This window comes from Aulostomus chinensis, chromosome 11 (assembly GCF_037954235.1).
Source record: "Aulostomus chinensis isolate RoL2024-O1b breed Wild chromosome 11, RoL_Achi_v1.0, whole genome shotgun sequence".
Lineage (NCBI taxonomy): Eukaryota > Metazoa > Chordata > Actinopteri > Syngnathiformes > Aulostomidae > Aulostomus > Aulostomus chinensis.
The window spans coordinates 975001-990000 of record NC_141330.1 but is presented as its reverse complement, the minus strand read 5'-3'; the positions used below and the strand labels follow the sequence as shown (position 1 = coordinate 990000).

The 15000-nt window shown below is 51.0% G+C and overlaps 2 protein-coding genes and 1 long non-coding RNA gene across 4 annotated transcripts in view; 1 reads left to right on the top strand and 2 right to left on the bottom strand.

The window, feature by feature from the left end:
- Window positions 1-867: 867 nt before the first annotated feature.
- On the top strand, window positions 868-6605 carry dek (DEK proto-oncogene). Of its 2 annotated transcripts, none has more exons than XM_086217571.1 (13): window positions 868-1124; window positions 1394-1586; window positions 2777-2907; window positions 2993-3085; window positions 3186-3295; window positions 3380-3474; window positions 3648-3777; window positions 4009-4320; window positions 4698-4856; window positions 4966-5056; window positions 5134-5279; window positions 5466-5534; window positions 6179-6605. In XM_086217571.1, the coding sequence occupies exons 3-13, from the start codon at window positions 2796-2798 to the stop codon at window positions 6188-6190; spliced, it is 1329 nt and encodes a 442-aa protein (XP_086073697.1). In that variant the 5' UTR covers window positions 868-1124; window positions 1394-1586; window positions 2777-2795; the 3' UTR covers window positions 6191-6605. The 2 variants fall into 2 exon arrangements, with proteins under 2 accessions (XP_086073697.1, XP_086073698.1); XM_086217572.1 differs by having other exon boundaries at window positions 875-1124; window positions 5137-5279; window positions 6179-6604.
- A 1126-nt stretch (window positions 6606-7731) lies between these two features.
- LOC147252768 (uncharacterized) lies at window positions 7732-8351 on the bottom strand. Its single transcript, XR_015118389.1, has 2 exons — window positions 8092-8351; window positions 7732-8059 (listed from the first exon to the last, which is right to left on the bottom strand). It is a non-coding gene; the product is annotated as an uncharacterized LOC147252768 (long non-coding RNA).
- Window positions 8352-8480: 129 nt separating this feature from the next.
- Window positions 8481-15000, bottom strand: part of LOC147252767 (atrial natriuretic peptide receptor 1-like) — a 60958-nt gene continuing 54438 nt past the window's right edge. Inside the window, exons 12-22 of the mRNA XM_086217570.1 lie at window positions 14512-14616; window positions 14359-14430; window positions 14055-14217; window positions 13761-13916; window positions 11736-11904; window positions 11429-11575; window positions 11197-11320; window positions 10944-11012; window positions 10413-10587; window positions 10217-10315; window positions 8481-10075 (exon numbers count right to left, since the gene is read on the bottom strand). Of these exons, the coding sequence (XP_086073696.1) occupies window positions 9930-10075; window positions 10217-10315; window positions 10413-10587; window positions 10944-11012; window positions 11197-11320; window positions 11429-11575; window positions 11736-11904; window positions 13761-13916; window positions 14055-14217; window positions 14359-14430; window positions 14512-14616 (1425 nt within the window). The 3' untranslated portion in view covers window positions 8481-9929. The remainder of the gene's footprint in view (window positions 10076-10216; window positions 10316-10412; window positions 10588-10943; window positions 11013-11196; window positions 11321-11428; window positions 11576-11735; window positions 11905-13760; window positions 13917-14054; window positions 14218-14358; window positions 14431-14511; window positions 14617-15000) is intronic.

Below are 15000 nucleotides of genomic sequence, written 5' to 3'. Positions count from 1 at the left end.
AGCTTGTAGACGTCTTCTGGAGTCTCACCAAAGATCTGATCACGTGACTCCAGCTACTCCAGCTTCCTGCTCTACAGTTGAACATTAAACATGGCTGTCTCCTTGCCACGGCAACGTCTCCGTGTCTGCAGTGACCCGTCACCAGGTTCTGAAGGAGGTTCTGACCACAGCTGAGGTGACCTGGTCGACCCACCTGGAGGAGAACATCAATGTGCACAAGAAACACGTCACTTCCTGTTGCCATCGGGTGGCGCTACAAATCATCTGCTGCAAAAATGAATGACTTTTTGTTGAATGAGTTGGAATGAATTTACCTTCTTGCCTTTCCTTGATGAGGAGAGGTGGATGTTCCCATCTGGGTCACAGAGGACTGGACAGGACCAGATGGTAGGAGGAGCCAGTAGAACCCAGCCAAGGTTCCACTCTGTGTGATGGTTCCTGTACTTTAAATAATGAGTTTGTTTGTATCCGGGTCACAGACTTGTCAGCTCTCAGCCGTCGGGTGGCATGAATCACCCTCCATACCCTCAGTTTGACTGGCTGCTGCTGCTGCTAGGCAACAAACTGGTTTTATTGAATCTAAGTTGATGGAAATGTAAAAGCTGCTCCACTTCTCCACTGACATTACTGATGAAACAGCGCCACCTTGTGTTCTGTAAACATCCTGAACCCTGTAGCTGTCTGTTCCAGTGGAGCTCTGTGTGTGTGTGTGTGTGTGTGTGTGTGTGTGTGTGTGTGTGTGTGTGTGTGTGTGTGATGGGACCTTTTTTTGACGCCCTCATGTAGTCATGAGTTTACTGCAGTTTTGTTCTCAACCTCATGTTTCCTGCTTTTATTGTGAAGTTATTTCTGTATTTCCATTCTGGTGTCTTAGTCCTTGTGTTTTAGTGTCACCTGATCTGATCTTAGGGGAAGCTGTTATTTTAACTTTCTTCTACCGTAGATTTCTTCAGAGAAATGGACCGATGGCAGCTTCTTCTTTAACCCTATGGGCTCGGAGGCCCAGTGTGTTCACACACGTGTATCTACACATTTTTGTAAGACGGCGACTCACTAATTAATTGTTCAAGTCTGAGGAAGAAGATTGTTGCTGCATAACGGAGTCCGGTAATCGCAGCTTCCTGGTGAGCAGGTCTTTGACCCTCTACGCACGCTTCGTTTCCATTACAAACACATCAGGAAGTCTTTCACATCCTTTAAGTGAGTTTCCGACAAATGAACGCTTCTTTCCTGCTTTGATTGTAGACGTTGGCAAATATGTTTATATTTTCTTTGTTTAGTTTTTATTTAATTTTTTTTATTTCATTTGTTCTCCGGATTCATATATAAATTATCCTTAACGTTTATTTGTTCTGGGGTTTCTTACAAGGTCTGTTACCCTTCCGCCCGGTAGGTGGCAGCAGTCCAGGTGTACGTTGGTTTAGAAGATTCTTTTAACTGTTAAGGAAGAAGACAGGAAAACACGGCACTGGCGTCTGGTCCAATCAGTGTGGTGGCCGCCGCCGTAACCCCGCCCCCTAAAGAAACCGCCATCACGAAATCAAAAACAAAGTGACAGAAGAGACGCAGATTCTCCGGTTGACACGGTAAAGTTTTATTCCTTAACAGAGTGACGTCACAGAGTCGGACTCGGGATATTCTGAGTCGTTCGAGCGGAGTTCTCGGAGTCCGGTTGTGTCCAGTGTGTATCGCTGCTTCAGTCTGAATTAACGCGACTAACACGGTTGTAGCTAGCGTCCGTGTTAGCATGCTGGGCTAGCTGCTACCACGAGCCCTTCAGCCTTCTAAACCCGCTGTTGAGGTGCGCAACTGTGGGTAACTTGCCGCCACTCCCCGAGGAGCGGTACTGGAGCAGGTCGCGCCTCGTACCGGAGCCATACACCGGGGCGCGTTAACGGACGGCAGCTATTGTGACGTAAAGTTGCAGCGCGCGAATGTGCGCCGACGTTTATAGTGAAGGTAAAGCGTCCCGAACATCTTCATCTCCGTCCTGGAGGGTTCGAAGGAGGACCCGAACCGAATCCACCGCGAAGAACCATCAGCTCTGGGACGATCGGGGTGAACGTTGGCGTGAACGGACACGTGACCACCGTAGTAAACACCAGGTGCCACTGCTGACTGAGTGACGTCACTGACATCCGGGTGTATTCGACGAAAATGGCGCCTAGAGAACCAGTTTGAAAGCGCTGGGAGTTCACGTGTTTCCGCCTTCCATTTCCACAGTAAAGTTCCTACCTGTCGTTTTCTGTTCCGTCCTGTTACTGCAGTATTACCACACCAAAATACTACCTTCATGGTTCCAGGTCAAACGTCACTGAGGCACGTGAGGGTAAATCTTATCAGCTATGTGAACTTTTATTGATGAGGAACTTGGAACAGCTGACCGTCCCAGGGGTCCTGCCCAACTGGTACTGAGTCAAATATTCCAGCTGATACTGGGATGATGAGGTCATGAATACAGGCGGAGCCGGACAGACGCACGTCATTTGTAAATGACACGAGCGGCACGACAGCCGCCGATAACGGCGGGTGAGGATGCGCCTGCCTGGCAGATCGACGGGTGCGACAGGCGTTCCTGCTCGTGGAACCTGAGATGAACCAGGAAGTCCTTGTTCTTCATGTTGGGCAGCTCGGTGTGTTTGTGTGTGTGTTCCACGTTCTCCTGGTAGGGAGGGGGAACGTCCTCCACTTTAGATCGGTGGACCCGTACCTGCACACTGACGGTCTCACCTACCCCATCGACCTGCGCTGGTAGTGATGTCACGCTGTGTTTCAGACACTCCAGCAGTGCTGACATGAGTGAGGTGGCCGAGGGAGCGATGGACAGCCCCGCCCTGTCAGAGGAAGACGTGGACGACCAGCAGGAAGATCAGACCAGTTCAAAAAAAAGCCTCTCCAACTTACCGGGTAACAAAGAATCCTGTTTGGACTGGAACCAGCGCCTCGCCAGTGAAAGGCCTTGATGTGACGCTGCTTTGCGTCGTCGTTGCAGGTGAAATCATCGAGGGCAAACGTGCCAAGAAGACGGTGGAGCGGCTCGATTTCCAGGCGCCGAAGCAAAGAGAGAAACTGAGGATCGGCGATGGTGCGTTGGTGTTGACGGGCTTCACGCCTTCCTGTCTGAGCCTCGCGACCTTAAATGTACCACTAATAACTGTCAGCTGCTTCACTCGCCATCTTCTCAGGTAGTGGAGATAAACTGGGGGACATTCCACGTACCAGCTACCAGATCACCAAGATGAAGCCGGCTGACCTGAAGCCTCTGCACGCCATCTTGTTCGACCGACCAGGAAAGGTAGGAAGAGCTGGTGGTTCGAACGCTCTGATCGGACACGAGGACCTTCCTGTCAATCAATCTGTGTTTTTGCTCTTTTATCAGATGGCAACATTAAAGAAGAACCTACGTCTGTTTAACGGGTTTCCCTTCGACGCCGCCAGCGAGCAGTACGCCAGGAAACGGGAAAAACTCCTCAAGTAAGTTTCTGTGCAGACACAGGAGGAATCGTGTTGACCGCCAAGGAACACCTGCTGCTACGATGCTAACGGCAGCTTCTCTTTATGGAGTCGTCGTGTCTCTGAGTTTCAGCTTGATGATGTCATGATGTGACCCGGAGACGATAATCGCTCTGCTGTCGTCGCTACTGCAGGAATTCAAATTTCACCAACACCAAACTGAAAGTGGTGTGTGGGGTTCTGGATCTGGAGAAGAAGGGGACCCACTCAGACCTGGTGGACAGGATCCTGACCTTCCTCAGCTCCCCCAAAAACAGCGGCAAGGTGAGTTCTCACCTGAGAGGCTGCAAGTTCAACCACTGGGTCGAGGCCTGTGAGCGCCCTCTAGTGGGCTAGAGATGCTGGATTTTATTGAAACATTTCAGATTGATTTTTCATTACAATACCTTTGATAAGCTAAAACTAGTTTTGGCCCCGCCCCCCTTGCGAGGACGAGGGGGCGGTCCTCTAAGTAGAGCTGGTTGCTGTAGAAGTCTGTGGGTGTGTCCTCCGCAGCGTCTACCCGCCAAGAAAAAGAAGAAATCAAAGAAGAAACTGTCAGGCGACGACTCAGAGGCCAAAACCAAGAAGAAGAGCAAACCCAAACCCCGCAGCTCCTCGTCCAGCCCCAAGAAGTCCAAATCAGGAAGCAAGTCCAAAGCCATCGTCATGGATTCCAGCAGCGACGAGGACGACGACGAGGACGATGACAAGGCCGCGGCAGCAGAGGCCGAAGGTTCCGATGCAGACGAGAAGCCGTCAGAGAAGGAAGAGGATCCGTCGGACAAATCTGAGGAGTCTGGAGACGAGGAAGAGCAGGACGACGAGGTGAGCGCAACACGGGGACCTTCCCCGATACGGTGTTAGAACTGATACCAAGGGTTCAGTTCTAACATACCGGTCCCACGGAAACGTTCGCAGTTAGCGGTTCTGGTAGAGCCGGGGGGGGGGGGGTCACGGTCACCAGAAGGTGAATAAAGTTCAGGCTGGACTTACCAGGAACAGTTCTAGTAGTTCTGGGGTCATGATGCTGATGGCGTCCTGGACCAGAACACCACGTCAGCGTCCCAGGAGGTGGCGCCATACGATCACGTTGCCTTCTGACGTACTGGGCTGCTGTTGCTCAGTCCTGGAGGGAAGTGATCAGCTCTCCTTTGTAACATTTTCAGCCGATTCAGGGACTTCTAACACTCAAACCGTGTCAGTCTCCCAGAGCCAAGTCCAACCGGGGGAGGACCGGGTCCAAGAAACCCGCCTTGCTAAAGAGATCCAAGCCAGCGGCCAGGAGGACGGGTCCCTCTAAGAAGAGAGCCAGGAGGGACGGCTCAGACGAGCCAGAGTCTGACAGCGAAGCCGACCAGAAGGTGACGCCTCCACCTGCTCAGCCGACGCTCGTCGGCTCAGGCTCCTCCTGGTCTGGTGAGGTGGCGCTCAGGTAAGCGGAGACCTTGACGATTGCCTTTTGTCTTCAAGCCCAAAAAGAAGAAAACGGCATCGGCGAAGCCTGCCGCTAAAACCAAGAAGGCCGACAGCAGCAGCAACAGCAAAGCCACCGCCAACACAGGTGAGCAGCTCACGTCTGATCATGGAGGACGGTCGCAGGAGGAGAGCAGGCGTGACCTCACTCCGTTTGTCTCCTAGCAGCAGACGACAGCTCGGACGACGACGAGCCGCTGATCAGGATGATCAAGAGAAGCCCGAGCGACGAGCAGCTGAAGGAGACGGTGCAGAGCCTCCTGAAGGAGGCCAACCTGGAGGAGATGACCATGAAGCAGATCTGCCAGAGGGTGGGAGACACACACACACACACACACACACACACACACACACACACAGAGTCTCTCAATACAAGAGGCTCCACCCCCTTCACAGCATGAGTGACTCTTTGGTGCCTGGAGGTCAGAGGTCAAATGTGACCAAACCTAAGAGAATGGCTTTTTGTTCATAATTACTGATGTGGTTTCGTGTTTCAGGTGTACGACACGTATCCTGACCACGACCTGACCAGCAAGAAGGACTTCATCAAACAGACCGTCAAGTCTGTGAGTCTCTCTCACTCACACACACACACACACACACACACTTCACTCTTTTGGCTAATCTGGTTGAAATAATTGAACCACACCTGACTGGTGACGTACGTGGGGATTGGTCGACGCGTCTGCTGGCGTCCAGGTGTGAGTCACCGACAGTTCGATCCTCCACTGATACATTGATGAACCGATCAGCTGTGAGTCGTAGTTTCACCACTGACGCTTCCACGACTCAGTCGAGAAGCGAGCGCGGAGCCTGACGCCGCCGCCGGTTGCTCAGGGTTTCACCGGCGTGTTTATTTCAGTGGCTTTGTTTCTCTTCTACTCTTCATTTCACTGTGAAGAAAGAAACTTTCCATCCGGCTCACGTGAACGGTTTTGCGTCGATGTAAATGTTTAAATCCGAACTTGAACCTTGAGAGCACCTGAAGCTCTGCTGCACCTGTCAGGTCTCGGCCTCATTGACTGACTCATAATCAATGACTGACGATCACGGCTCCAGCTTGATGCTGAGCTGCTGGTTTTAGCGAATTCCCTGAATGTGGCGCCGCTACACGTAGCGCCATCAGTGATGAGCTCAGGTGTTTTGGGGGCGTGGTTGCGGGATCTTTGGCTCTGGGGTTTCTCAGTATTCCTTCCTTGTTTGGTTGCAGCTCATCACATGAAGATCTGAGGGAGTCGACATGAATCGCCGTCAGGAAACCTTTCTGTTCCCCAGTTTTCATACGAAGCTGTTTTCTACCTGTGTTTTTTAATGAGTGATGTTTTCAGTGAGGCGTCCTGAAGGCCCCGCCCCCGCGGCGACAGCCAGGAAGGATTGGAGCTCAGCTGGTCATCACCTAATGATCTTTTGCCTCAGTTTTATTTCTGGGTTCAGATTTGTACATACGTTTCAAATTCAGTGTAACTATTTTTGATTAACGCACATTTTTAAAACATTTTGTCGATTATGAAAAGTTTTGTTTTCTGGGTTTTTTTTGTTTGTTTTGCTCAAGAAAAAATTCAATTTACTATTAATTCAAATCAGTTGTTAAATAATTTACTTCCAGATTAAAATTCTACCTTTTCAACAAAGAAGTCTTGATGTGGTTTGATGTTTAGAAGCTTGTGAGGTGTGGCCTGGCGCCCCGGCGCCCTGCTTCGTGCTGCGCCCCAGTGACGTCTGAAGTTACTGACCAGCTTGTCCCGTTCTAAGTTTTATAAATGTTGCAAAAGCAGGAACCCGGGGCCTTCAGGGGCCCCACAGGTCAGGTCACTTCCTGTGGCACTTGTGTGTCCTTCATCATGCTGCTACAGTTCACACAGGAAGACTATCGAGACGCATTTAACTTCAAAATAAAAGCACCATGTAAATGGTGAAATACACTCAAATACACATAGATTATGTAGGTGTGTGGATGATTGACAGCCAGCAGAGATCAGAGCTCTTAGTATGCTGCCATCTGGTGGACAAGTGGAGCTTCAAGGATAAAGTAAATTAACTTCACACTCAAACTTTTATCTTTATGAACTACATTTGAAGGATTCTTGTCAGCAACACACTGAAGTACCAAACACTAGTAAAATGCTGAATCCCAGTTGAAGTACTGGTACTTGGTGTGTTCTGTTTTGCAGTTTTACTTTTCTTCATTTTGACATTAAGTCAAGTTTGAGCGCGCGCGCGCGCACAAACACGCTAAAAGTCATGTTATTTCTCAAGATGAACCTGAACTATTTCTAATAGATGGAACCAACAGGTTAGAAACGTCTCTGTGCTAACAGGAGGGTGATCCAGATCAGCTGATCCACCACAGCTGAGGGCGAGCTGGTAAACATGGCGGCTGTCTGCCTCTAAAACAGTTGTGACATGAGTAGAACCGCGGCGACTGTTGTCAGGTGTGTTGTCTGACAGGAGAAGCGTCTGAGGATGAAGCGCTTTCATCTCTCGTACTTCAACAATGTCTGAAAATCTCCCCACCAATCAGGCGAGATCAGGTGATCACGGTCCTCAGAGGAGGAAGCGGTTCAGAAGGACTTCCTTGTACTGAGACCTTTGTTCTGGATCAGTCAGACCTGAACAACCAAGCCTGAATGCATCAAACACCAACAGTCTCTCTCCTCCTGGTTCCACTCTGACCAGTGACTGCTTCTCCTGCTGGGAGGGAGACGAGCAGAAGAACCAGTGGCCGTCCCCGCGTTACCTGACAGACAAACAGGTGAGACCCAGGAAAGCTCAGCACAGCACTTTATTCAGAACACATAAACACCGCAGGTTTGATTCCCGCTTACAACCAGCAGCCTCTCCGCCGCCGGGAGCCTGATGCAGGACGCCAAACGGCACCGGAGTGGAAACGAGGCAACAAAGTTCACATGATGAAAATAGCATGATTTTATTGACCCTGGACGACCTGGCCCCTCCGATTCTGAGTCACGTGACCCCAAACAAGATGAAAGACCCACTTCTGACCCGAGCCACCCTGGCCCGAGTCACTCCTGACCCTAGTCACTCCTGACCCTAGTCACCTCTGACCCTAGTCACTCCTGACCCTAGTCACCTCTGACCCTAGTCACTCCTGACCCTAGTCACTCCTGACCCTAGTCACCTCTGACCCTAGTCACTCCTGACCCTAGTCACTTCTGACCCGAGCCACCCCTGGCCCGAGTCACTCCTGACCCTAGTCACTCCTGACCCTAGTCACCTCTGAACCTAGTCACTCCTGACCCTAGTCACTCCTGACCCTAGTCACCTCTGACCCTAGTCACTCCTGACCCTAGTCACTCCTGACCCTAGTCACCTCTGACCCTAATCACCCCTGACCCTTGTCACCCCTGACCCTAGTCACCTCTGACCCTAGTCACTCCTGACCCTTGTCACCCCTGGCCCGAGTCACTCCTGACCCTTGTCACCCCTGACCCTAGTCACCCCTGACCCTTGTCACCCCTGACCCTTGTCACCCCTGACCCTAGTCACCCCTGACCCTTGTCACCCCTGACCCTAGTCACCTCTGACCCGAGTCACGTCTGACCCGAGTCACTTCTGACCCTAGTTACTCCTGACCCTAGTCACTCCTGACCCTAGTCACTCCTGACCCTAGTCACCTCTGACCCTAGTCACTCCTGACCCTAGTCACTCCTGACCCTAGTCACTCCTGACCCTAGTCACCTCTGACCCTAGTCACTCCTGACCCTAGTCACTTCTGACCTGTCACATGTCCTCATGTCTCAACAGTGTAGAAAAATACCGCAAGTTCTTTAAGACTCTTTCTTTTCACTTTTTTCTCTTCAGAACACGTTGAGTCCCTCTGACCTCTGCGTGACCTCCTTATTCAATCTGCTGGGGGTCAAAGGTCAGGACGGCATTCTGTATCTTGATTAGATGATCATGTGACTGGATGCTGCATTCAGATGAAAAAAATACTTTAATTCTTCAGTTTTAATTAAAGGAAATTTGAATAATTACAAATTTCTGTTCCCCTACAGAACCACAGTCAGCTGATGTTGAAGCCCCGCCCACTCGGCGCCACTGATCCGGTAGTTTACATTTTGACACAGAAGGAAAAAGACGATGTTTATAAATATACATGTCACCCGATAGGAGTTGAACGTGGATTCATCTGCAGTTACAAGGTGGTGAAGCTCCACCCCTCTTTGGGAGCCTCCAGGTCTCAGACTGGACACACAACCCTGACCTGCTGTTGACCGGTTCTGGATGTTCTGGTCCCAGCTCTGATGTCACCATTGACTGGAACTCAGCAGCACGTCTGTGTTTCTCACTGCTGCTGCTCGCGTTTCTGTGCAGGACGTTGGTCTTTGATCGAAGGTCGTGTTGTCAGGTGACCAAAATCCATTCACGACCACAACAATGCTCGGAAACAACAGCGTAACTCAACCTTCTACCAGGAAGTCTCATGGTTGAGGTCAGGCCTCCATGGCTCCACCCCCTTCTGAAGACTGGATCAGAGAACGTTCACCAAATACTGAATCCTGCGACTGATCGTCCTCGGGGTTAAACTCCGTTCCTGAGTTGCCTCGCGAGGCTTCCTGGTAGAAACGTGAAGCAGAGATTCAGCCGTGCGACGGCGTGAACGCGACTCAAGACGAGTAAAAATAACTTCATCTTTGTCCCTCGTCAAGACTTGAACATACGAAAGAGAGAAACCATCTGGAGCGTCTCACAGCGACCTCTGACCTCTGGGTCCTTTGTTAAGAGTTCGGTGGTTTATCCTCGTTACTCTCGCCCTTCTCCTCCCACCTGTTGTTTAAAGCGCCGCCACGAGTCCTCAAGTGAACCCGCCGCAGGATGACGACGTCCTCACATGTCCCTCCATCAGCCTCTCATTCATCCAAACCTCCTTCCCACTCTGACCTACACTCTTCAGTGCTTCCTTCCCTGCCGCCGGTCTCCTCCTCGCCGTCCCCCCTCTGTCATTGGCTGTCACTCTCCCCCAGCAGCCAGTAGGTGGTCATCTTCCCTTTGCCCTTGACGTCGATCTCTCCCCGCAGCTCCAGCTGGAAGCAGTTGAACTCCAGCAGGACGTCACGAGTCGCTGCTGACACATGGATCTTCAGAGCTGCGCACGCGCGCACGCACGCACACACACACACACACACACACACACACACACACACACACACACTTATGTAGGTAAGCTCTAAAGGGGGTGTGACATCATGACTGACAGCTGCTTGGAGCCATGCAGGTTCCGTGCTACCTTCTCCGCTGGACTCCATGCGGGAGGAGGTGTTCACCGTGTCACCAAACAAACAGTAGCGTGGCATCTTGAGGCCGACGACCCCGGCACACACCGGACCTGCACATCAGGTAACACATGAACGGCAAAATGAGAAATCAAAGACGTAAAAAAAATTAAAAGAAAAGGATCAGGCGATGGAGGAGGCCTCTCTCACCGCTGTGGATGCCGATCCGCAGCTTCAGCTGCTGATCGGGCCGGTGGCGGATCTTGAATGTGCGGACGGCGTCCAGCAGGGCGAGGGCCATGCGGCCAATTTCCCGGCCGTGCAGCTTCCCGTTCCTCATCGGCAGCCCTGAGACCACCATGTAGGCGTCGCCAATGGTCTCCACCTGGGGGCGCCACATGACCACCAACATCAGGTGTGAAACAGAAGCGGCTGTGTTGTTTTTCCTGCATCATCATCATCATCATCATCATCATCATCTCCGTCACACAAAACATTCATCATTTTTAACACATTTCATTTTTTTATTTGTATTTTTCAACTCTGATCTCTTCGTAGTTCTACTGTGGTTTATTGAAGCCTGTTTCTGAAAACCAAACAAACCGTTTTAAGAAGTTTGAACAGCCTTAAATATTAACAGCCGTCACAGAAGACAGGCTCGGACTGACGTGCTCCGCCTCACAGGCCACGCCCTTCGCTGGACACCGTCAGGTCACTGAAGAGAAACTAGAAGCTGCTTACCTTGTAAACATCAAAGTTGTCTATGATGGCATCAAAGCAGGTGTAGAGGTCGTTCAGGAGAGTCACCACCTGCAGCAGCACCACGACACATGCGCTCATTATTAATCCAGATGTAGCTGGAGCTAAGCAAAGGGGCGGAGCCTATACATGTGTCATTACCACCTCGTTAACAGTTCAAACAGATAAAAGCAGTGAGGAACTACAACGGGGTGTGGCTCCTAATCTACCTGGTAACAGAGCGCTAGGGACTGACCTCCATTGGCGTGCTCTCTGCAGATATGGACGTGAACCCCACGATGTCACTGAAGTAGATGGTGACGGAGTCGAAGGCCTCCGCCTGAACCGTCTCACCTCGCTTCAACTGCTCCGCCACCGAACTGAGAGCGCAGAGCACATCCAGACAACACTTATAAAACTATGACACTGAGCAGCACTGACTGTAGTAGTGTCTGGTAGAGTAGTTTAGGTAGTATTGCAGTACTGACTGTGGTAGTATTTGGTAGAGTAGAGCTTCAGCCTTGCGTTTCTCTTCATGATACGCTTGCGTCCGTTCCTCCACCAGCTCCTCCAGGTTGTTGGCGTACTGCTCCATACGGGACAGCAGGTTGTCCAAGATGTTGGTCCTCGACTCCCTACAAACACACACACACACACACACACACACACACACACACACACACACACGGACAACTTCAGAGCAACTGTGATCTTTGCCGCCCCCCTCAGAGGAAACAAGGTATTGGACGTTACTATATTTGGGGTTCCTTCCTCCTCATCTTGTGAGGAACCTACTTGTTCTGCTTGCGCAGCAGCAGCTTGATGTGGTTGAACTCTGGTCTCTCGGTGGGCTCCTCAGCCCAGCATCTCTGCATCAGCTGACCCAGTTCAGGGCTGTGACTCTGGGGGTCGACGGTAGGCCTCAGGCAGGGCCACTCCCCCAGCACCACCCGGTCCACGATTTCTGTACAGGAAGCCGACGAAGAAGTCACCCAGAGATTATCAGTCATGATCAGTGTTACCAGTTATGGAGTCGTCAGGCTGGAGGCATTAAGGTGGGAGGAGTCTCCCTGACAGCTTTGGAACTCGTGGATGGAATTTCTTCAAGTTTGGCACAAACATGCACTGGGACTCAAGGATGAACTGAAAAGGTTTCCAGTTGTGACTAAACTGGAATAAATACGCTGGAGGTCTGCTGCCTCCCACATCACCTGACCTGCTGCAAAATACACCACTGTTTCATCAGTCCATGAACAAGACACTTCACTAAATCGAAGTTGGGACAGAACCACGTGAACTTGGAGCGTCTCTCTGGTCTATGGCTCAAGAATGAAGATCCAAGCAGCCCAGAGTTGAAACACACTTCATCTGTAACTCAGCTCCTCCGGCCGCTGTGGTTTGGAAGCACAAATTTCCACGTCAATGTTCAGGTTCTCAGCAGCAACAGTGATTCCGACACTTGCCGCCACCTTGTGACTGACGGAGCGTTGTAAACGAACGCCACCTCAACAGGCTGCGGCTCAGAGGTCAGTTTACTCTTCAATCCCAGGCCAGACAGCGATGATGAAGCGCAGCGTCATTCAGCTGGCAACACGTCACAGATGAGGAGGAACCGTCTGACAGTAGACATCCTGTCTTCGCTGCTCTCCCTCTTCATCACACGGTCACACTCCTCCTCCTCCATCAGGGTGTAGTTGCTGGGTTCTAATTCTTTTTATTCTGACATTACAAATCCCTTCATCCATTCGTGCTGCCCTCGCCGTTTCCTGCTGCCGTGACGAATGATGGCAACACTTCTGCAGCTTCCACTCAACACGATTACACACTCAGGAAGAGCAGAGGTGCGTGTGAGATGTTGATGAATATATATGAGATCATGAAAAGTAACACGACGAGGACGACGAGCCGCTGATGTCTCAGAGGACAAACGTCGATGGACAGACGAGAACTCCTCCATGAAGGCGCGTCGGAACAAAATGACTCCCAACCTCCACAAAACCTGTTTCTGAACACAAAGCCTGACCTGGAGCAGGCAAAGGTTTTCTCCCTCCTTCATACTTTTGCAGATGATTGTAAGTCTGACTTCACCTCAGATCTCAACCTCAGCTGAAGGCATTTTGCCCAAAACACGACTCCACTGAAACTAAAAAAACAGGAAATCGTGTCTTGAACAAACATCTTGTCAGCATGTGGCCAGTAGAGAAGCAGCACCTCAGGGTTTAGAGTGTCATGAATGAGGTGGGGGACGTATTCAAAGACCTGACTGGCAAAAAGAAGAACCTTTGAGTTCCAGGAGCACTTTTACAGGCGCCTGTGCTGTTAGAGCCACGTCGTCCTCAGCTGGTTGGATGAAAGTGGCGTCCACAGAAACAAACGTATGACGCCATGTAAACTCACACCACAGAAACCTGATACTGATTCAATGATTGTTTTGTGAAAGTGCCCTTTTCTCCCAAACACATTTTAAAACAACACTGAAGTTAATGCAAGTAATGCAAAGTTCGTTTCACAATCTTATCAGTTTTCCTCTTCTTGAGGTTTTTCTTCCAGTGTTGCTGTGCTGCACCTTCCTGACTGCCTAAAACTCACAACAAAGACATTTGAAAGCCTGAAATGTGCATGAGACTTCATCGAAGTGTCTGTGACCTCTGGAGAGATCAGAGCAGAGCCACGTGTCCGCAGGCCTGCTTAGGTGTCGTCTCTTGAGGAGGAACCTGGTATTACAAGACCAGTGGACCATCGTCCCCTTGATGAGGACAGAATTAGGCCCCTTACCAATGACGGACCCACAGTAGCAGCATTACTATGACTGCGTCCCACCTTTAGGACTAAGGGGGTCTCCCTCTAAGTAGAAGGCTCCTCTGCGCAGCGCCACCTCCTGGAGGATGATGCCGAAGCTGTAGACGTCTCCTTTCTGCGTTCCCTGAGGAGGAGGAGCCTCCATCCTGAGCAGCTCCGGAGCCATCCACAGCCTCTCTGCAGGGCACGAGACCAGCCGTCACTCACTCATGTACAGGAAAATTATGTCTGACTGGATGGCTGAACAGCTTTTCTAGACTACAAAACCAGCAAAAGGAGAGTTGACGGCGGGCGGCGGCTGGAATGGCGACTCACGAGCGTAGTAGGCGTGAGCGTCCTTGCTGGAGTCGCTCTCTGACTGGAAGCTGCACAAACCGTAGTCCGTGATCTTCAGGACGAAGCGGTTGTCCACGACACAGTTGGAGGATTTGAGTTTCCCGTGAGAGAGGATGACGCTGGCTTGGAGGAACACCATGCCCTGTCCAGACACACAGACCTTTGTAAGAGAACGTCTTCAGTGCATGAACGTTCCATAACGAGGTAAGTCATCTTTAAATGGAGGCAGGCCAGTAACGATACGATCATGGACGGACAGTGGACATGTTGGTGCAGGATGCACCTTGACGATGTCATTGATGAGAGAATATTTGAACATCCAATCCAGAGTGATGCTGTCGTTCTCCAGGATGTCCTGAGGACCCAAAGACCAGACTGTAAACAAACAAAGCAAAAACAACAGCCAGCAGTGGAGCAGTCGGTAGGCTGGCGGTACCTGCAGACTTCCCCGTGGACAGTACTCTGTGATGATGCAGATGTTGGGAGGGTCGGCGCACGCGCCGACGAACCTGGTCAGATGCTCGTTCTGGACGTCTCTCATCTACAGTGGAAAAACAAAAGCCTTCATTTGCACCCTGAAGGAACAACAGAAACGTTTCCAGTTGGTAAATAAAAACCAGAAGGGTTGTGATGATCAACTCACTGCAGGGTGCAGGTTCAAGATTGTGCATTTGTTCATTCGCCCCAAGGGGAATCGGTCTTAGACAGCAAGCTGCCACATAAAAGCCCACTCATCCACTGACAGGCCAAGACTCAGAGCTTCAGCTACACGACAGCGACACACTGCTGGCTCCTGACCCCGATGTTGGGATGAGGGAGCGTTTCTATCTGTTGAGGTTCCTCCTCTCATTTTGAACTGGGAGCCTGGAACATCAACCTGAAGGGATCGTGCAGGGTCCGTTTGACTGCCGTCTCCTCAGAGAGT